General features: G+C 36.8%; 3 protein-coding genes across 5 annotated transcripts in view; all 3 read right to left on the bottom strand.

Moving 5' to 3' along the window:
- Positions 1-6,449, bottom strand: part of LOC139123472 (gastrula zinc finger protein XlCGF57.1-like) — a 30,838-nt gene extending 24,389 nt beyond the window's left edge. Inside the window, exons 1-2 of one of the 2 annotated variants that reach the window (XM_070689625.1) lie at positions 6,277-6,449; positions 782-1,415 (exon numbers count right to left, since the gene is read on the bottom strand). In XM_070689625.1, coding sequence (XP_070545726.1) covers positions 782-1,070 — 289 coding nt within the window. In that variant the 5' untranslated portion in view covers positions 1,071-1,415; positions 6,277-6,449. Of the gene's footprint in view, positions 1-781; positions 1,416-6,276 lie in introns of those variants that run through there. The other variant, XM_070689626.1, reaches the window with a different exon arrangement.
- LOC139123475 (uncharacterized) overlaps positions 1-22,212 on the bottom strand; it is a 1,125,851-nt gene that overhangs the window by 2,857 nt on the left and 1,100,782 nt on the right. The gene's annotated exons all lie outside the window — the stretch shown is intronic.
- LOC139123908 (gastrula zinc finger protein XlCGF57.1-like) lies at positions 11,990-20,608 on the bottom strand. 2 transcript variants are annotated; one of them, XR_011549787.1, is made up of 3 exons: positions 20,443-20,608; positions 18,278-18,898; positions 11,990-16,074 (listed from the first exon to the last, which is right to left on the bottom strand). XR_011549787.1 is itself a non-coding variant. In XM_070690061.1 (2 exons), exons 1-2 carry the CDS (start codon positions 18,348-18,350, stop codon positions 14,846-14,848), a joined length of 1,302 nt encoding a protein of 433 aa, XP_070546162.1. In that variant the 5' UTR covers positions 18,351-18,407; the 3' UTR covers positions 11,990-14,845. The 2 variants fall into 2 exon arrangements, 1 of the variants encoding a protein (XP_070546162.1); XM_070690061.1 differs by lacking the exon at positions 20,443-20,608 and having other exon boundaries at positions 18,278-18,407.

Raw genomic sequence — 22,212 nt, forward strand, 5'->3', positions numbered from 1 at the left:
AATGAAGAAAAAACAAAAGGATTCAAGGCATTAACAATTTGTTTATGCCTTGCATTATCAATGTGCAGCATCTCAAAGGCTTTCAGCTTATTGATTGGCAAAATAATATTGACATTAATAAATCTCTTGAAAATAGAGAACTATCTACACCATAACCTTAGCCTAAGACATTTTAAGTAGCAATGAATAATTACAATCTGCCAATCAGCTATATCCAGATCTATATTGATATCAATAAATATCTACTAAATAACCAATGGCCTTAACAATAGCTTCACACTAAGATTTTTTAAGTAGCCGTGAATAATTACAATCTGCCAATCAGCTACATCCAGAATTATATTGACATTAATAAATATCTACTAAATAACCAATGGCCTTAATAATAGCTTTACACTAAGACTCTTTAAGTAGCAATGAATAATTACAATCTACCGATAGTTATAATTACGATCTACTGATAGCTACCGGTATATCCTTCCAAGCTGCTGCACATAATTGTTCCATATAAGATGATGAGCTCAAGATAGTTATAGTGTTGTGCAAACCTCTGCATATCTCATTGTGAGTTGATATAACATTTGTCCAATAAAAATGAACACTGCTGTTTTAAGTGGTTTGATTGAAAAAAGTATTGTAATTTCCATCATTTCACACGAAACCTGAAAAGATTCCAATTAACTCAATAAAACACTTTGCTGGCCGCAAGCTGTGGTTTTCAGCTGTGCGATTGCGATGTGCACGAAATTCCATGACGGATAGAAATGATAAATAAACTAACCTATAGGACTATTTTGTTGACAGCTCTCCTGACTTTTCAACTTTCCCCAAAACTCTGCCCCTTCCAACTCCATCTGGTTTTGCAGAGTTTCTTCACATGATCCAATTTCTGTATAGGTTTGGTTAGTATCTGGATCACAAGTTTTCCTGTCATTGTTTGATCCATTTATATCTCCTATGCCATCATTCCATTTAGCTACTTGTGTGTCTATGTTTGATTGTTGTCGATTGACATTGATATCTTCTTCCACCATGACACTGTCTCCTGATTGGCTATAATTGTCAGCCATATTGACATCATTTTGCAAATCAATAGTTTCCCTTGTGATATTGGTGAAGGAATTCTGCTGATGAAAGAATTCTCAACAGTACACTTCATTCTTTGTAAAAATGTCACGATTTCTATTGTCCCTGTTATAAGTATCCGTCGACGGTTCAACTATCGTATGTGTACCGTTACTTTCAAAAGTAGCTGTAGGACACAGTCCGACATTCACATCACATGGTTTTACTTTCAGTCCGGTTGTGACAAATTCTCTGACAAAGTCTTGACTTCCAATATACTGAGATGACAGCCCATCTTCAGAGACAATGACAAAGACTTTGCAAGCAAACTTCTCCAGTAAATCTTTACACTAAAGAAAAACGACAGTAGATAAGATTGGATGGTTGATTTAAAGAGAATAGTTGTGGTATAAATGTACACATCATTGTCAAATGCAAGTTTGAAGTTGTATCAAAACAATTCTCTACTCTTTGATTTCAGAAAGCTTTATATATTATCTGCATTGTCATTGGGATGACGTCAAGAAAGTTTCAAGAAATTCACATATTGACTGTGATGGTTGAACAACCAAAGATTAGACAGTCGGTAGACATTGATATACTGAGATGTACAGGGCCTCAAACTTACTGGTACCCTACGTACAATGTCACGCATGGCTTAATGATTAATTCTGTGGAAATATTTTAAACTAATGGCTTAATGGTCAGATTGAAGCATTCAAATAGTAGTTTTCAAGTATCATGCCCCGAGCTGCCCTGTTTACTGCATCATTACATTTTGTGGCTATTGAGTGGTGTATAGGGCTGCCACGTGACCACTACTGACCGGAAGCTAACTTCCGTGGTCATGGTAATGAGTTTCATTTTAATAGCCATCTGAAATTCCTATTGTTCACCCCTACCAAATTCTCGCCACAAAAGGTATAGCTTAGGTATCTCTTTGGTATACCAGAGGTATACCAGAGGTATACCAAATCACTTCTGGTATACTCCTGGTATACCAGATGAGTACCTATTTTTAAGGTCGATTTTTGATACAGTGTACCAAAGCTGTACCTCAGTAATCAGGTATAAATCAGGTATACCTAACATGTACCAGTTCATTTTAGGTAGGAAACAGGTAGTACCTATTATGTACCTCTTCTACTATGTATGGTCAAGTTGAAGACTGGTATACCAGAAATATACCAATCCATGACTTAGTATTTTTTTGCCATGCCAGTCTGCTAGCTTGTAGTGCATGTCGATGATAACTCTTGTGATACCTGAAATGTACGTCTCTGCCTGTTTGACTGATTCCTATATTATTGCTGCAAATATGAAGTAACTGTATTTCATTACCAGGCAGTACAGTGTGTGACCGGTCATATTCAAGCAATGCAAAATTTATCTTTCATTTATATTCATTTATTTTTAAAAACCCAATGAACCTATTATTAATTAAATTGAAAACTTAAATCTGCTCCTAAAAATCGATACAACTCAGCAACATTGCTATTTTAGGATTGGTATTGCATGTGTAGTGACATTAACAATGTCATTTAATTTGGTTGGATAAATCATGGTTTGATCAACAGCAGAATATTTCGAAAAACAAATTATTAAAACAGGGACTTGTCTGTCTTGCAAGTCTAGCCCTGTATTTTCTCATAATATTTTCACACCAAAATTATAATGCAGTTTCAAACAAAAAGTTGTTAAATTACGTTTATCTGTACGTAGGCCTACACCTCTTTGTTAAATGAGCAGCAAGGACAGGTCGTAGACTTTTAATCAATGCCGCAAATTTGTACCTTACAAATGTCGACAGACGAGAACTTTTCATTTAAGAAACAGACAAGTTAATGTCAATGCATTCGATGTCTAAAGCAAGGACCCTTACCTTCAAGCACAGCATGTGACTGCGGTCGTATTACAACTCTGAGCAAAAGATCCGTACAGTCGTTCTAGGATGCCCTTCATGTAGTCTGCTGTCTCCCTGCAGCGATGTCCCTAACAAAATCTAGCCATCTGATGACATGGATTAAGGTGAAGGCTTTTATCTATGTTTTCAGCATCAGAGCTATTGCCGATCACACATTTGAGGTTTAGGATACTACATCCCGAGCAGCTAAACGAAAATCCAGTGTGCTACTTTGCCAATGTCCAACGCGTTTTGTTTTGCCGGCCCAGCTGTGAGCAGCCATCATGTTTACTCTCAGGTCACGGGTTCATCAAGTTCAGTTCGCGCATTGATATTGATTCTTCGTGCTGAAAGAATTTTACTCTCTTCGTAGTCTTTCTATCATTCAAATCAACCATTTTTATTCATGTAATAAATTGATTGCTATATTTAATATGAAACATAACAGATTTGTGCAGATGTAGAGTCAAGTCCATGTGTTAAAAAATAGAACTATTTTATCGATCGCGTAATGATTTATAGATACCACTTCCGTGAATGTCAAGAGGCTCAATCGGCGCGAATTTAGATTTTAGTGTTGTCGGCTGTGTATTTGTGATCAGGGAGTTATCTGATGGACAATTTTGCGATCTTTCTATGGAATTACCACCCAAATGATATCATAGTGTCGCAAAAACGTGTATACAGTATCAGGGACAGACAAAGTTCAAAATTTGTGGACGCGAAAAGCAGTAAAAATTCCGACTAAATTTTCTCATATATGATGTACAACGAGACTCGGAGAGACCTCGCTGCAAATGGGAACCGTCCAGCGTCTATCCTGCCAGCTGATCAGAATGTAAGTCAATGTGCTGTCTATTTACACATCGCTATTATGTTCTGTAACCCTTGTATTGCTATGTTAAACAACAGATGCGTTTTGTTGAGTACGGATTCATACAGAATTCATTTGTTTCACAACAGCTGTACATTGTCGCCATCGTGTATGTAAACATGGTGCTCCTCCGTTTCTAGCTCCTTGTAAACAGCATACTGCGAGTTGTTGGCTGTCCATTTTAATCATTATTTATAAATGATCATAATTATTTATGCATTCTTCGCTTCAATTTTCCAACTTGCGTTTGTCTCATTTTTAAATAATTACAGATTTCTCTCATCAAATTACAATGTTCACAGGTTTTGGTCAAACAAGAAAGACTACGTTACACTCTATCCTCAATGATTTGTATGTTTTTTCAGAATGCAGTGCTGGTACTGTAAACGGACAAGAAATACAGAGAGCAAGAAAGCCAAAGCACAGCCTTTGACAGTAATATAAGTTACATGAAACTTCATATGTCAAATGAATGTCTTTTGAAGACACTTATTTTTTTAGGTTGCATGAAATGAGCATATGGCATATATAAAATAAATCATACCACAAATTGAATTTAACCTTTTTTTCTCTGTTGTCTTTTTAATAATACCTTATTTGCTAATAGCATGGTTTCTTGTGATGATGGTATTTCAAAGCTTAGTCGGATAAACATATCTTGTGCTGTCAACAATCTGTTAAATTTGTCAGCTTCTCATTCTGATTCTCATCAAAACTTATGGTACAATATGCTGTCACCTGAGTATGTTGTTTCTTTGGTTTTCAGCATCTCTGGTTTTTCTGGTAAAGAGTCAGATCCGATCCATCTCAGGACACTTGCATACCAAAGTAGGTAATACCAGAAGTAAACCTTACAAAACAAAAGGGTATAATTTAGGTAAATACCTGAAATTTACCTATTTTGTTTACATAGTTCAGATCGTCTGAACAACTATGTAAACAAAATAGGTACATTGCAGGTATAATACCTAAATTATGCCTATTTGTTTTGGTAAGGTATATTTCTGGTATACCTATTTTGGGACGCACGTGTCCAAATCTGGACAATTGCAGGTATACCTACATTGTACCTATTTGGTATACCTGAGGTATACCTGTGGTTTAAAAAAGAGCCTACCTCAGGTAGTCCAGATTTGGACACTTTTGCCAAAAATAGGTATATCCAAGGTATACCTATTTTTGGCAAAAGTGTCCAAATCTGGACTACCCGAGGTAGGCTCTTTTTTAAACCAACGGTACCGGTATACCTCTGGTATACCAAACATGTACCTACTTGGTCTGAAAAAGTATACCTCGGGTATGTTTTTATTGTACCAGAATTTGGTAAGGGAAGCTTCATATGATGCAGACGTGTTATGCCTCTCTCAGTTTCTCAAAGTGTTTGTACGTTGTATCTGGAGGTGGATTTTTTCCGTATATATATTTTCAAATTTTCTCAAAATCACCCAACAATTAATTTAACCACCCAAAATTCGGCGTTATTCAAAATCAGAAATCAAGATGGTGGATGGCACCCTCAGACCACTCTGGCGACAAAATATAATGGTACAGTGCGTGGGATAGCTCTGTGGCACCCAGCTATGTGTCAGTGGTTGTGGAGTTTTTAGACGGAATTGTCCCTTCACAGTGCTGGAGTTGAAAAATCAGCTCGACCTAAATTGCATTGGAATGATGGTGGTGAAGCAAATACATAATACAGATATGCAATAGCGTTCTCGACCCCCGGACTCGACCTTTTCGTCCGGGGAGCCTGGAACCATCCTCGTGTCATGTACAACAAACTTCAATATTTAATACAACCAAAAGGTTTGCAAATGTCCTTAAAATAACACTTAATAACACAAGGGCAGTGATCGAACTGTGCACTTTATAATAGCTGCACTGTTGTAGTGAAGTTCGAGGTTTTGTTTTGGTAGGTTTGTCAGACCATGGAGGTAGAAAGAGAGACTACCTCCATGGTCAGACCATGGAGCTACCAAATGTAGCTCCATGGTCAGACCAGGTTTGCCGACCAACCCGTATACCCAGGCAAAAATCGAACAGCAGCATTGCAGCCGACTTTAATAACCCCATTGTTTCACTTTAACAGGCTCTGATTACCAAGCGGGCATAAATTTGTATCGCATGGCAAAATTAGCTCACTGTACGAACGGCGAGGTCAAGTTATATCAGTAGGAAATATGGCTAGTTTTCAATCGGGTTCGAACCCACAACATACGGCATCAGTCGCCTAGCGGAGAGGCCACAGAGGGATAATAGAGCTGTAACAGACATTGCTGCGAAAACGAGCCTTGCCACTCCTTGAAGTGTTCTGCTGGCCTACCACTCCAATGACCAACCTACCCGAGTGGCAGAGGCTACGGATTCGCAGTGCCGCCGAACGCTTGCATTGAATCATAGACCCGATCGAGGGTCTATGATTGAATAGACTTACTTCCGTAAACACTCGATTTTTCAGCGTGCTTGTTAAACTTCTTGGAGAATAGACAAGGGCTGCAGAAGAAGTCATATCCATTGCTATGTTTTCTTGACTGGCTATGATGCAGGAAGGTTGTATAAGTACGTGAAGAAAGTCACTGAGCGGCCTTTGGGTCAAGTTGCTTGACCTCTAACGTTCTCATCGGCTTCAGATTCAGGTTCGGAATCTCTTCAGGTTTCGGATTTAACAGGATGAACCTTACCATTGATACGTCCATGGCATAACTATGCATTTTGGCTGAGTTTTTAAACTTTCTGAGAGTAACATCAATAAATATAGTCTCACCAGAGAACTTGAATACACATTCATAAGGTTTATCTAATTATTTATTAAAATGAATAATTCAGACATAGGTATAATTAGGAAAAAATTGCAAATTTGCTAAAAGAATATAGAATAGAGAATTAAAGATTAAAGAATAACTATGACTTATTCTAATATACAAGTGAAGGCTAACAAACCATTGTGTTGTATCAAAGAATTAATGAATTCAGCTACAAATGAACATACAGCTTGGCCACTGATGGCGCTATTAGAAATATTGCCGACCTACTTACAATGGTCAATGAATGCTCTTAATAAAACACAACGTAATACACAATATTCATGATTTAATGTAATGAAATATACATTCAGATATAAGGAAGTTTGTGTATGTGAGGGAGCATTCGTTTTTTACGGGGAGGGGGGGGGGTGGAATTTGAGCGACAAATGAAATTCTATCTCAAAGCACCAAGCAATGAGAATTGAATCAATCAAAAAACTCCTCCGTTTATTCACGTGTCAAGCATGACTTCCACAAGGACAGCAGAGTTTGGTGTAATTGTGACTATGACTTACTCTGTAATATTTATAATATTCAACATTTACATTTTAGTAGTGGTATTTTTGACTATGTATTCCTGAGTTGATGTTTTTGTCACATTTTAATCCTACGGGTAGTGTATCTTTTTTCGTCTCAATTTACCTTTGTTAAGTGCCAGAAGAAGGGACCTCCCCAAAAAATCGATGTTAGAAAGAGAGGGTTCATTGATCGCATTCTCACTTCTTGAATTCATTTAACATTACTAGTAATATTGATATCTTTGACGAGCCATTGCAACTTTACAAAACATCTTGGCAGTTTTGTCTGAATTTGATGATTCTTTCGTATGTTTCTTGTATTTATCATACATGCTATGCCTGTATTGCCATTCTTCTACTGTTAAGACGGTTCTGATATCAACCCATTTTTTAACTAGTGAAAATACGAATTAATCTCAAGCCCTTGCTAAATCAGTGTGCACGAAATACAAGTTATTTACCAAAATGAAAAAGAACCCCAACAATGCTCGTTACAAAACAACTTATAAATCGTACAGAAATATCCTTAGCAGGCTTCTGAAGTCAGCAAAAAGAAGTTACTATTCAAACAAATTACAGTCGGCCAGGGAAATAAAAATAAGACATGGCAAGTGATTAACGAAATTTTAAATAATTCGACAAATAACTATACCACCCACCCCCCCCCCGCAAAATATATTCACAGGAAAACAAATAGTAACAGACAGCCTCGATATTGCAAACGAATTTAATATTTTTTTCTCTACTGTCGGTATTAACCTTGCCTCACAAATCACTCCTGCAGGTGACTTTACTAGCTACCTCCATGGAAACTATCAAAATTCTTTTTCTTTCACCCTGTCACGGATCAAGATGTTTTTAATGTAATTAGGACCCTAGATCCACGTAAAGCTGTCGGTCCGGACAATAATCACCCACTGTTAATTATTCATGCTTCGCCTATTATATCCCCCCCCATTTGCCCACGTAATTAATTGTTCTTTGCAGCAAGGTATCCTTCCCAATGATTTAAAGTTAGCAAAAGTTGTTCCAATTTACAAGAAGGGCTCTCCTGAAAATGTAAGCAATTACAGACCCATCTCAATTCTCCCAACTTTCAGCAAAATTATCGAGTCAACTGTGAACAAACAAATTATCCGCTATCTTGAAGAAAAACACATACTTATTGAGACACAGTTTGGGTTCCGCAAACGTTATAACACGAAATTGGCCCTCATAGACTTAGTCACTGATATTAGCGACTGTCTAGATAAAGGTTCTCTCACCTTTGGAATATTCATCGATTTTAAAAAAAAGCCTTCGACACCATCAATCATGACATCTTGATTCATACACTGCGCCACTATGACATCAGAGGTGCATCCATGGCCAAACCTAACATGTACGGACCTAACGTGTCTAAAATGTCTAACGTGCAGACTTTTACTGTGTTCAGTCATGCACGTTTGCCTTACACGTTTGGGTTCTATAATGTACAATGGCATACAATTGCCCATAGCACGTTAGCTTCAACAATGTGAAACGTGCATTTTTACCAACTACTGGCCATAGCTCCAGAGGTGTTCCATTACACTGGTTTAAGAATTACTTGACATCCCGTCAGCAATTTGTCAACATCAACAATGTTACATCTCTTTACTCTCAGATCCAATGTGGCGTCCCACAACGTTCAATACTAGGTCCAGTTTTATTTTTAATTTATATCAATGATATCGCTAATTCGTCTTATAGGTTCCAGTTTCGTCTCTTTGCAGACGACACCAATTTGTTCAAGTTTATTGATAGCAACCAAATTGACTTTATGCAAATAAATTCTGACTTCCATGAGGTTTGTAATTGGTGTCGGGCAAAAAAACTTACAATAAATATTGATAAAACAAACTATATGATTATTAAAACATCACGTAAACATGTTATTGCTAATGGGACCCTAGATATTGATGGCCATAAAATAGAAAGTGTTCCTTCTGCAACCTATCTTGGAGTCACCCTTGATAAAATATATTACGTGGAAGGCGCACATCCAGAACGTTATCAAAATCATTGCCCCGAAGGTTGGTATAATTTCAAAACTTCGTCACTTTGTACCTAGAAATGTCCTCCTTCTGTTGTACAACTCGCTTATTCTGCCACACATCTCCTATTGTATTGAAATCTGGGGGCAATACTTTTACGACTTACCTTGAGCCATTGCATTTACTCCAAAAGAAAATTACTCGCCTGATCACCTTCTCTGATTACCGTGCCCACTCTGCCCTGCCCCTTATTCAAACAGCTTTGTATTTTAGACATTTTTAAACTTTGTAAATTTCACACCTGCGTTTTTGTATTTGACTTGTTACATGACAACTATGCCCAAGACAAAGGTCGTTACGTCGACACAATTCCCCATGACTATCCTACCCGTTTTTCTATTCAAGACAAACTTTATGTCTAATTGAACTTGTACATAGTTATAATTGGCTAAAGTGTTGTCTTACGGCTAAATTCAGGCCCTGACACCTTTTGGACACCCCTAACAATAATAGTAAAGTCCGCTAGGTACTTCCGTGGCAGCATACTTGACAAGGTCCGTAAATTTTACAAAATAAGTTGATAGTAAATACCTGTAGTCTAGTTGGATCCGAACTCAATTGCGAAACCGTGTGTAACTGTAGCCAAGCCTATTTGAAGACACATTTAGTCACTGGTGGCGCTTTAGATATCGTTGATCTCCTCACTTTGGATCAATACTCCGTCGGAAAACAACTCTGTGACATTTATGATATCGTGTGGTGAAATATGCATCCGGAAATTAGCATAATGGTTGATAAAGATTTGTTTTTGAGTAAAAAAGAAAGAAGTATAAAGTTGCATAGAGTGCTCTGGGCGAAGCAAATCGACAAATTATTTTGACAATGATAATTATGTTGACACAAAGCACGACAAAGCAAATTGCAGGGATGCCATCATCTTGTGTTTGTGGCAAACTCTGACTGTGGCAGGGACCAAGAATTTGGTTGAAGGGTGGATAAACATGTCATTATCGAAGAAGATACTGTTACAGAGGTTTGACTAAATTTTCAGCCGTATGTTTCGTTCTTAGATTTTTCATGAGAGGATTCGCCGGCACAAACCATGTATCTAGGCTAATCCCCTGAAGGCGGAAAATTTCCGCGTTACCGAATTAATGGTTTATGAAAATGATTATAAACCTACAGCACTTGTGCTGGGGAATCTTGACATGTTTCTGTTTATGCACAAAATGAAATTTGTTGAACGAGCTCGGTGGAGTATAAATATGACACGTGTTTGTGGATTGTACACTTACTTTTCATACAAAATCGTAAACTACAAATATGTAGCCTTTGGTCATTTTTAATTTTGTTTGTTTCTGTGTATCATCTGCAGTTTCTGGTTTGAATCCCTGAACCATGGAGAAATTCCTAATATTTAGCTCATAAATATACCCTATATGAGTATAATCTGCATTGTTATTGTTTAAATTTTGTATTCAGGTCCAGAGTAGAATACATTTATCAACAATAACAATGGTCATTTCACATGTACAGACTGTGTTGGCAAGCTGGACACCGGGCATTGGTCATGATGATCGGATTATAGTAAAATTCTGTAGTTGATACATTGAAACAGTGCAGTGAAAAATTAGTCAACATTACAGCTAATGTCCCTTTCAATGAAAACAAAATTTACGATGTATGATGTCGGTGTTATTGTATCGATTGACTATTAAAAACAGTATCCATTATTTAAGAAGTGTATCTAAAGCCTGGGATCTAAAATCTTTATATCATTGACAAAACAATTTAAATAGTAATGCAGATACATATTATGTGTAGGAACTCATAATCTGCGACCCCTCCTTGGTTACGAAGTATGTTGTGTTTCCTCTGAAGTGTAGTGCACACCATAATAAAGTAGAGGTCAACAGTACCTAATCTTACACAAACTTGAATAAACAAACAAACAAACAAACAAACTGAACATGTCGATAGCAGAAATCAAGTGTACTTATGGTACATACCTGTAGTAAATACAAATTGAGGAACCCTGGTGTTTCCCAAGAGAGACTGGAACATGGAAAGAGATTTTACTTCAGAAACAGATAAAGTTTGGTAGGACTAGTTTGACGTTTGATGTACATGACATAATTAAATAAAAAATACCGTCAAGGACAGTATGCTCATATTTGGTTTGAATCGGTCCATCAAGAAATATTTAAACCAGAAAAAAAAGAACGACAAAAGTAAATAAGGTCTGAAACTTTAGGTACTGGAGGTCAACTTTAGGAACAGGCTTAGCAGAGGAATGTTCCAACACAGTCCTTCATGGTTTCAGCAGGTCTGCCAATATGTATCAGTTAATGAACAATGACAGGAAATGACTCAAGCTCAGTGGAGTAGCCTGTTTCAGTCACTGCCACCACTCCGACACATAATAGGTACACTGCATACAACTAGGTTAGAGATTACAAAATCTGTAACTCAGATGTGTGGGTTGTTTCGGTTAATGCCACCACTCCGGCACATTTGCAGGACTTTCCCTTTTCTTACCTCATTTGCATATTTTGACACTGATATGTTCAGTTGAACGTCACATCTCGACCACTGGGTCTACATGTACACCAAATACTGTGATGGTAGGTGCGGCGGTTTGGGAGCTTTTGCCTGTGACGGATATACATCTGCAAATACATACATACATACCGGTACATACATACATAGACAAACGGACACACAGACAGACAGCCACCACTGACTCACCATATAAGCTCTTTTTAGTATTTATATACATATCAAATAGAGCTAAAACAGAAATAAAGAGATTACTTTCTATAACTATTGAATGTTTTATTTTCAAAATATATTTCATGTCAGATACATTGAAATCTTACGCTACGATAAAAAACACTAAATAACTAAAGAATAGAGTCACCAAGTAATTACAGGTTACACAGGGAAAATTGACTGCCATGCAAATTGGCATTTAGAAGACGAGTGGGTGCAGCATTACCTTTAGACTGGGGACACACTAAATGATGAAAATAATGTCAATGAGATAAGACCAAGGCATTGTGAAATTAAACACTAAATGATGTATATAATGTCAATAAGATAAGACCAAGGCATTGTGAAATTAAACACTAAATGATGTATATAATGTCAATGAGATAAGACCAAGACATTGTGAAATTAAACACTAAATGATGTATATAATGTCAATGAGATAAGACCAAGGCATTGTGAAATTAAACACTAAATGATGTATATAATGCCAATGAGATAAGACCAAGGCATTGTGAAATTAAACACTAAATGATGTATATGTCAATGAGATAAGACAAAGGCATTGTGAAATTAAACACTAAATGATGTATATAATGTCAATGAGATAAGACCAAGACATTATGAAATTAAACACTAAATGATGTATATAATGTCAATGAGATAAGACCAAGGCATTGTGAAATTAAACACTAAATGATGTATATAATGTCAATGAGATAAGACCAAGGCATTGTGAAACAAGTCATCGTTGATGACACAGTCCCCACTTGTTAATGGGTACTTTGATTACATGTCCTCAGAGAGGATAGACTCCTCTTCTTTAATTAGGTCTGTGATAAAAATACTTTGATACAGATGGCGCTCAATGGCCAAGAATGAGTTCCATGGTGATAAAAACATAAAACCAATGTAGGCCAATATCCTAAAGAAAAATGAGTAGAGCCTGAGAGTATTATGGCTCTGTACATGAAAAAAATGTAACAAAATGGCCGCAAGGCAGCCATATTGGATCGTATCACATAACAAATTGACATGCATATGTGTGACATTAGTCAATCTCCTTGTATCAAATTTGAATAAAATCGGTTGAAACATGTCTAAGTTATGGCTCTGTACATGAAAACATCGTAATAAAATGGCTGCCTAGCGGCCATATTGGATCATATCACATAACAAATCGACGTACATAAGTATGACATGGGTCAATGTCCTTGTACCAACTTTGAATAAAATCGGTTGAGATATGCCTGAGTTATGCCTTTGTATATGAAAAAATCGTAACAAAATGGCCACACAGCAGCCATATTGGATTGTATCACAAAACAAATTGACGTGCATATCTATGACATTGGTCAACGTCCTTGTACCAACTTTGAATAAAATTGGTTCAAACATGTCTGAGTTATGGCTCTGTATATGAAAAAATTGTAATAAAATGGGCGCCTGGCAGCCATATTGGATCGTATCACAAAACAAATTGACGTGCATATCTATGACATTGGTCAATGTCCTTGTACCAACTTTGAATGAAATCGGTTGAAACATGTCTGAGTTATGGCTCTGTACATGAAAAAATTGTAATAAAATGGCCGCCTGGCGGCCATATTGGATCGTATCACAAAACAAATTGACGTGCATATCTATGACATTGGTCAATGTCCTTGTACCAACTTTGAATGAAATCGGTTGAAACATGTCTGAGTTATGGCTCTGTACATGAAAAAATTGTAATAAAATGGCCGCCTGGCGGCCATATTGGATCTTATCACAAAACAAATTGACGTGCATATGTATGACATTGGTCAATGTCCTTGTACCAACTTTGAATAAAATTGGTTGAAACATGTCTGAGTTATTGCTCTGTACATGAAAAAATGGTAATAAAATGGCCGCCTGACGGCCATATTGGATCGTATCACAAAACAAATCGACGTGCATCTGTATGACATGTGAAGTAATCCTTGTACCAAGTTTGAATGAAATCGCTTCTTGCATCTCTGAGATATCTGCGTGAACGGACGGACGGATGCTCACACGCACGGACGCACGCACGGACATGACCAAACCTATAAGTCCCCCCGGACGGTGTCTGTGGGGACTAATTAAACACTAAATGATGTATATAATGTCAATGAGATAAGACCAAGGCATTGGGAAATTAAAATATAAATCAAAAGGTACTGCCTGATATTTCTTTTCTGAAACAATATACATTTAGAAGTCTATGTAGTCAGTCAAAACTTAACCAAATGTTTTGTCAAAATAGTGTTCCTTGTCATTTAATGACAATTGTTGATCACTGTACATGAATACTTCTGCAAAATTTGATTATAATGGGTTGGAATAGTATGTAAGGCCCAAGAAGCCTGTAAGAAAGACCACAACAAAAATCATGGCTACAAAATATATAAAGGATATGGTTATACAATATACGCACTTCAGTTTCTGTGAGAAATATTTTAGTATTCACAGTATTGAAATACCTTTCCAAATTTAATATCCAATTACCAATTGCTACCAATTGCACCGTTGGACAATTGTAGCAGTTCACGCTTGAAGGCATCAATAATGAGGAGATAATTAGAAATTGTCAACAGTGAAATGTCATGTGACAGAATTAACATAGAATGTGCCTCGGGGATAGATATTTAATTCAAACTCTCATTTCTTTACAATCCTTTCCCAGTCTACCACTCGTTGCAGATCATTATAAAGATCTCGGGGCAAGAAACATTTTCACAGCTTTTCTTTCTCAAAAATGGGAAAATTTATTTTTCCCTTTAGAGTTAAAATAAAGGTGGGGCAATTCAGAATTACAAATAAATTGTTTTCAATGACAACTGTGAACATTTTACGTTTGATTGAGTGTGAGCAGGCAACAAACATTTCTGGGTCTACCTGTTGTGTATTCTGGTGTGTTTAAATAGATTTTCCCTCAGTTTACATCGATATCCACATACATCACATTGCCAGGGTTTTTCATCACTGTGTACAGACTTAACATGTGAAGTTAGTGTACTTTTTAGCCTAAAAACACGTGGGCAAAGATCGCATTTGAGTGTTGGTTCACTATGAGTTAAGGCATGCAATCGTAAATTAGTACTCCTCTTAAACCGGCGTCCACAAATATCACACAGATATTCAGGCTTAATGCAGTCCCTGATACAATGGTTGCGATATTCAGATCTGACATGGAAAACTTTCTTGCATATTTTACAAGTGTATTTCCTGGAAAGTTCACCATGGATTTCTAAATGGGTTTTCAAATCTGTCTTACTATAAAATTTCTTGTCGCAATAAGAACATCTAAATTTGTGTTCTAAGTGAACAATCTTCAAACGGTTTAACATATGTGTACGAGTATCAAACGTTTCACCACACTCTGTACAGACAGCTGAAACTTTACTGTGTGAATGCTTTTCATGAGTTCTTTTGATCCCTTGTCTTGTAAACCTCAGGTCACAATAGCTACATTTGAACTTTCTTTCAATGTGGGTGTTTTTATGATTATTTAACGCAATGCGATTGGAAAAGACATGCTTGCACACGTCACATTCAAATGCACCATTTGAGTGTTTAAGGAATTTGTGACTAGATCTTGATGAGCAACTTAAGAATATTCGATCACAATACCTGCAAGGAAACACTGGTATCTGCTCTGCATGAGAATCAACCATGTGATTTTGCCAATCCTTCAGTAGAAAGTCTATTCCACAATACTTACATTTCTGTCTGGCACAAATGCCCAATGACAGATGTAAACTCAACCCTTCCTGTTGTTTATAACCCTTACCACATTTCTCACAAATGTGAGATTTATCACCAATCATGGCTTTTCGTATTCTCTCTTTGTGGCTTTCTAACTCTTTGTCTGTCATTGGGGACTTTTTGGCGCGCTCATATTTCTTTCTCACACGCTTAGGTTTTTCAATTCCATTCTTTGAGGACCCATTGCAACTTGTGGCCAAAGAATTCATTTTATTAGTATCATCACTTATGGAGTTGTCGTCATCACTCGTTTCATCATTTCCTGTGTCTCTGTTTCCGTGGTAACTAGATTCTAAGTTTGACGTTGATGCATCGGGAGAGCAGCTTTCATTCTCGCCACCATTCTGAAGAGCAGCTGAGAGAAAATCACAGAGAATGAATGGTTAATGCATAACTGGTCTGAAAATATGCCGTCTACTCATAGCAAAATGACAGTTTTGTATTTGTCAATTCCAGTATTATTAAAGTAGTTCATCCCAATGTATGACATATTATAGCATATATGGACATAACAGATGTTGGTAGAAGATCATTTTAGCCTTGTTTACAGACAGAACAAATGAAGAAAAAACAAAAGGATTCAAAGTATTAACAATTTGTTTATGCCTTGCCTTATCAATGTGCAACATCTCAAAGGCTTTCAGCTTATTGATTGGCAGAATAATATTGACATTAAGGTGAAGGGCGACGAATTCGGACGCGCACACGCTTTAGAACGTTTCTGCGCAGATTTAACTCCAGCCTGCCGCAAATGGGTTATTTTGTAGCGCATGTATTTAACATCACCTGTCATTGTTGAAATTGCGCTTTTACCTAATTTTTTGACCCAGTCTCTTAGAAATACATGTGACCTATAACCTTGTCATATTTTGACCCCCTAGGAAGCTGGTTTTTATTCAATATGAGCGAAAAATTAACATTTCTCTCCCATTTATATGGCGCAAATTACCCATTCACCTGGAGATACTGTAAAAAGTAGCGTGGTAACACCCTTTTATTAAAAGTGTAAACTAAATGGTATTATGTCAGGAGTTTATTCGCCAAGTTTGGTCAAAATGACACCATTCAAAGCGACAGGAAGAAAGTTCGAAAATTATGTAGTGGTATAATTTCGATATCGTCATTTTGTAATCGATACTTATGTTAAAATTTCTTCACAAACATCATGAAAACTATACATTCGATAGATATGGATCTTAAGTCTTGGTATTTATTAAAATTAACTCATTTGCTAAGCTTTTTATAATTGCTTTCTTTAGTTTAAGTGAATTATATCATTTTTATTTATTTCTAACGGCGCCATTTTAACGTCCGTTTCCATGGAAACGAGCGTGGTGACCCCCATTTTTTATTTCATTTTTGCACTTGCACAACTTCCAAGAATATTTGTGCAAAGTTTCAAGAAAATGACACCACAACTTAATTTTGACGTAATTCGTAGTACTTCACCTTAATAAATCTCTTGAAGATAGACAACTGTCTACACAATAACCTTAGCCTAAGACTTTTTAAGTAACAGTGAATAATTACAATCTGCCAATCAGCTATATCCAGAATTATATTGACATTAATAAATATCTACTAAATAACCAATGGCCTTATAACAATAGCTTTACACTAAGACTTTTTAAGTAACAGTGAATAATTACAATCTGCCAATCAGCTATATCCAGAATTATATTGACATTAATAAATATCTACTAAATAACCAATGGCCTTATAACAATAGCTTTACACTAAGACTTTTTAAGTAGCAGTGAATAATTATAATCTGCCAATCAGCTATATCCAGAATTATATTGACATTAATAAATATCTACTAAATAACCAATGGCCTTATAACAATAGCTTTACACTAAGACTTTTTAAGTAGCAGTAAATAATTACAATCTGCCAATCAGCTATATCCAGAATTATATTGACATTAATAAATATCTACTAAATAACCAATGGCCTTATAACAATAGCTTTACACTAAGACTTTTAAAGTAGCAGTGAATAATTACAATCTGCCAATCAGCTATATCCAGAATTATATTGACATTAATAAATATCTACTAAATAACCAATGGCCTTATAACAATAGCTTTACACTAAGACTTTTTAAGTAGCAGTGAATAATTACAATCTGCCAATCAGCTATATCCAGAATTATATTGACATTAATAAATATCTACCAAATAACCAATGGCCTTATAACAATAGCTTTACACTAAGACTTTTTAAGTAGAAGTAAATAATTACGATAGCTATGTCCTTCCAAACTGCTGCACATTGTTCCATATAAGATGACGAGCTTAAGATAGTTATAGTGAGGTGCAAACCTCTGCATATCTCATTGTGAGTTGATATAACGATTGCCAAATAAAGATGAACACTGCTGTTATAAGTGGTTGGATTGAAAAAAGTATTGTAATTTCCATCATTTCACACAAAACCTGAAAAGATGCCAATTAACTCAATAAAACACTTTGCTTGGCTCTAAGCTGTGGTTTTCAGCTGTGCAATTGCGATGTGCACGAAATTCCATGATGGATGGAAATGATAAATAAACTAACCTATAGGACTATTTTGTTGACAGCTCTCCTGACTTTTCAACTTTCCCAAAAACTCTGCCCCTTCCAACTCCATCTGGTTTTGCAGAGTTTCTTCACATGATCCAATTTCTGTATAGGTTGGTCAGTATCTGGATCACAAGTTTTTCTGTCATTGTTTAGTCCATTTATATCTTCTATGCCATCATTCCATTTAGCTACTTGTGTATCCATGTTTGATTGTTGTCGATTGACATTGATACCTTCTTCCACCATGACACTGTCTCCTGATTGGCTATTATTTGTCAGCCATATTGACATAATTTTGCGAATCGATAGTTTCCCTTGTGATGTTGGTGAAGGAATTCTGCTTCAAAAGTACACCTTCATTCTTTATAAAAATGTCTCGATTCTATTGTCCCTGTTATAAGTATCCGTCGACGGTTCAACTATCGTATGTGTACCACTACTTTTAAAAGTAGCTGTGTGACACAGTCCGACATTCACATCACATGGTTTTACTTTCAGTCCGGTTGTGAGAAATTCTCTGACAAAGTCTTGACTTCCAATATACTGAGATGACAGCCCATCTTCAGAGACAATGACAAAGACTTTGCAAGCAAACTTATCCAGTAAATCTTTACACTAAAGAAGAAAACGACGGTAGAAAAGATTGGATGGTTGATTCGAAGAGAATACCGGTACTTGTGGTATAAATGTACACATCATTGTCCAATGCAAGTTTGAAGCTGTATCAATATAATTCTCTACTCTTTGATTTTAGAAATCTTTATATATTATGTGCATTGTCATTGGGATGACGTCTAGGAAGTTTCAAGAAATTCACATATTGACTGTGACAGTTAAAAAACAGAGATTGGACAGTCGGTAGACATTGATGCTGAAATGTACAGGGCCTCAAACTTACTAGTACCCTACGTACAATGTCACGCATGGCTTAATGATTAATCCTACGGAAATATTTTTAAATAATGGTCGAAAGTGTTTGTACTGAGACAAGTTCAATGAAGCCTAAGTCGAACTACGTACATGGGTAATGAATCTTACGTTCTATCTGGAGGTGGATTTTTTCCGTATATATATTTTAAAATTTTCTCAAAATCACCCAACAATTAATTTAACCCTAAAATTCAGCATTATTCGAAATCAGAAATCATGATCAAATGATTCTGTTTCAACATGGCTTTTTTTAGTCAGCGCAGTTATGGGTATGGATGGCAGTCCCTCAGACCACTCCGCCGCTAAAATATAATGGTACAGTGCGCGGGATAGCTCTGTGGCACCCAGCTATGTGTCAGTGGTTGTGGAGCTTTTAGACGGAATTGTCCCTTCACATTGCTGGAGTTGAAAAATCTGCTCGGAGTAATTTGCATTGGAATGCGCATCTTGATGGTGAAACAAATACATTATACAGATATGCGATAGCGTACTCGACCCCCGGACTCGACCTTTTCGTCGTGGAGCCTGGAACCATCCTCGTGTCATGTAAAACAAACTTCAATATTTACTAAAACCAAAAGGTTTGCAAATGTCCTTAAAGGAACACTTAATAGCACAAGGGCAGTGATCGAAGTGTGCACTTTATAATAGCTGCACTGTTGTATAGCCCTGCGTACCGTGCTGTGTGTTCCGGTGCCGTTTACGGTCCCAACCACATGTGGTGGGGCCGTGTAACGCTCAGAACACACAGCACGGTACGCAGGGCTACACTGTTGTAGTGAAGTTCTAGGTTTTGTTTGGGTAGGTTTGTCAGACCATGGAGCTACCAAATGCTACCAAATGTAGCAAATGTAGCTCCATGGTCAGACCAGGTTTGCCGACCAACCCGCATACCCAGGCAAAAATCGAACAGCAGCATGGCAGCCGACTTATAACCCCATTGTTTCACTTTAACAGGTTCAGATCACAGTTGCGAGTGGAGTGATACGTACCGGCCGCCGCGTACTATGCATATAATAATTATTATATGCATAGTACACGGCGGTCGGTACGTATCACTCCACTCGCAACTGTGGTTCTGATTACCAAGCGGGGCATAAATTTGTATCACATAGCAAATTTAGCTCACTGTACGAACGACCGAGGTCAAGTTATATCAGTAGACAGATGACAACAGAGCTGTAAATTTACAGACAGTGCCGCCGAACGCTGGCATTGAATGGACTTACTTCCGTAAACACTCGATTTTTCAGCGTGCTGATAAACTTCTTGGAGGATATACAACGGCTGGTTTTGAAGAAATCATATCAATTGCTATGTTTTCTTGACTGGCTATGATGTAGGAAGGTTGTGTATAAAAAATACGTACGTGAAGAAAGTCACTGAGCGGCCTTTGGGACGAGCGTAAAGTTGGCGTCATCCTCATCCTCAGCCTCAGCCTCAGGTGACCTTTCTAGCTGACGCTGAAAATGACGCTGCTCAGCGTCAGCTTCAGCGTCGTATCCGAAGATTGCCGAAGTTACGCTACCCGATGACGGATAAATGATAAAATTCGCCCATAACTTAAGAAAATAACAACTCCATTCTTTCTCAACTTTCTTTTGAATCGTAAAACTGTTTCGCAGGTAATTTTTAATCGTTAGAATATCTCATACAGGCTAGATTTTTGGAAATGTTCGTAATTTTCAGTCCATGGATCCATGGATGTGTTTGTTGGTACCTCTCAACTCTTGCGTTAAGATTTTCCAAAAATTAGTGCAAAAAGGTATACATTTTCCGAAATTTGTAAAAATCGCCACTATGAGAGGCGATATGAAAGCCCTAATTATTCAGAGGATATATAAAACAATTAACTTGTAGAACTATGACTTGAGGCCTGAAAAGTCAACGCCACCTTTGAACTTTAAATTGAAATTAAGGGCTATGTTGCGTTGTAGCTACTTCGTGAGAAGCAGAGAGTTTACTAAATATTATGAAATACAAACCCAACTGTGTTTTGATTATCATTTACAGTGATATGAAACTTGGAGCACATTTTTAAAGTCGTTTTTACACTTACTATTCCATCAGACGCATTCGGGAATAATCGGATCTGACGCCGGTGAAGCTGACGCTGTAGCGTCATCCTCATCCTCATTTCGCGTGACCCTGAGGCTGAGGATGAGTATGAGTATGACGCCAACTTTACGCAGGTGCCTTTGGGTCAAGTTGCTTGACCTCTAAAGTTCTCATCGGCTTCAGATTCAGGTTCGAAATCTCTTCAGGTTTCGGATTTAACAGGATTAGCCTTACCATTGATACGTCCATGGCATAACTATGCATTTTGGCTGAGTTTTTAAACTTTCTGAGAGTGACATCAACAAATATAGTCTCACCAGAGAACTTGAATACACATTCATAAGGTTTATCTAATTATTTATTAAAATGAATAATTCAGACATAGGTATAAATAGGAAAAATTGTAAATTTGCTAATAATAGACATCAAATAATAGACATTAGAATAGAGAATTTAAAGATTAAAGAATAACTATGACTTATTCTAATATACAAGTGAAGGGTCTTTAATTAACAAACCATTGTGTTGTATCAAAGAATTAATGAATTCAGCAACAAATGAACATAGAGCTTGGCCACTGATGGCGCTATTAGATATATTGCCGACCTACTTACAATGGTCAATGCCCTTAATAAAACACAATGTAATACACAATATTCATGATTTAATGTAATGAAATATACATCAAGATATAAGAAAGTTTGTGTATGTGAATTTTATAGGGGATTATTTACGACACAACAGGGATAAAGAAAATAACATTTCAGTTGACGAGATCACTGTGGGGGAATCTACAAATTCGTTAATACATGTTTAAACAGTACAACCTAAAAGCACAGTATGATAGTACGCATTAACAATCAATGACAGTGCAGAGCTTAGGAAAATTTAGTTCTGCCCATCTGTGTAAGAATTTTTTAGGTGTGCTGTCAAGTCTTTTA

The sequence above is a fragment of the Ptychodera flava genome (assembly GCF_041260155.1).
Source record: "Ptychodera flava strain L36383 chromosome 23 unlocalized genomic scaffold, AS_Pfla_20210202 Scaffold_23__1_contigs__length_28996876_pilon, whole genome shotgun sequence".
NCBI classification, from domain to species: domain Eukaryota; kingdom Metazoa; phylum Hemichordata; class Enteropneusta; family Ptychoderidae; genus Ptychodera; species Ptychodera flava.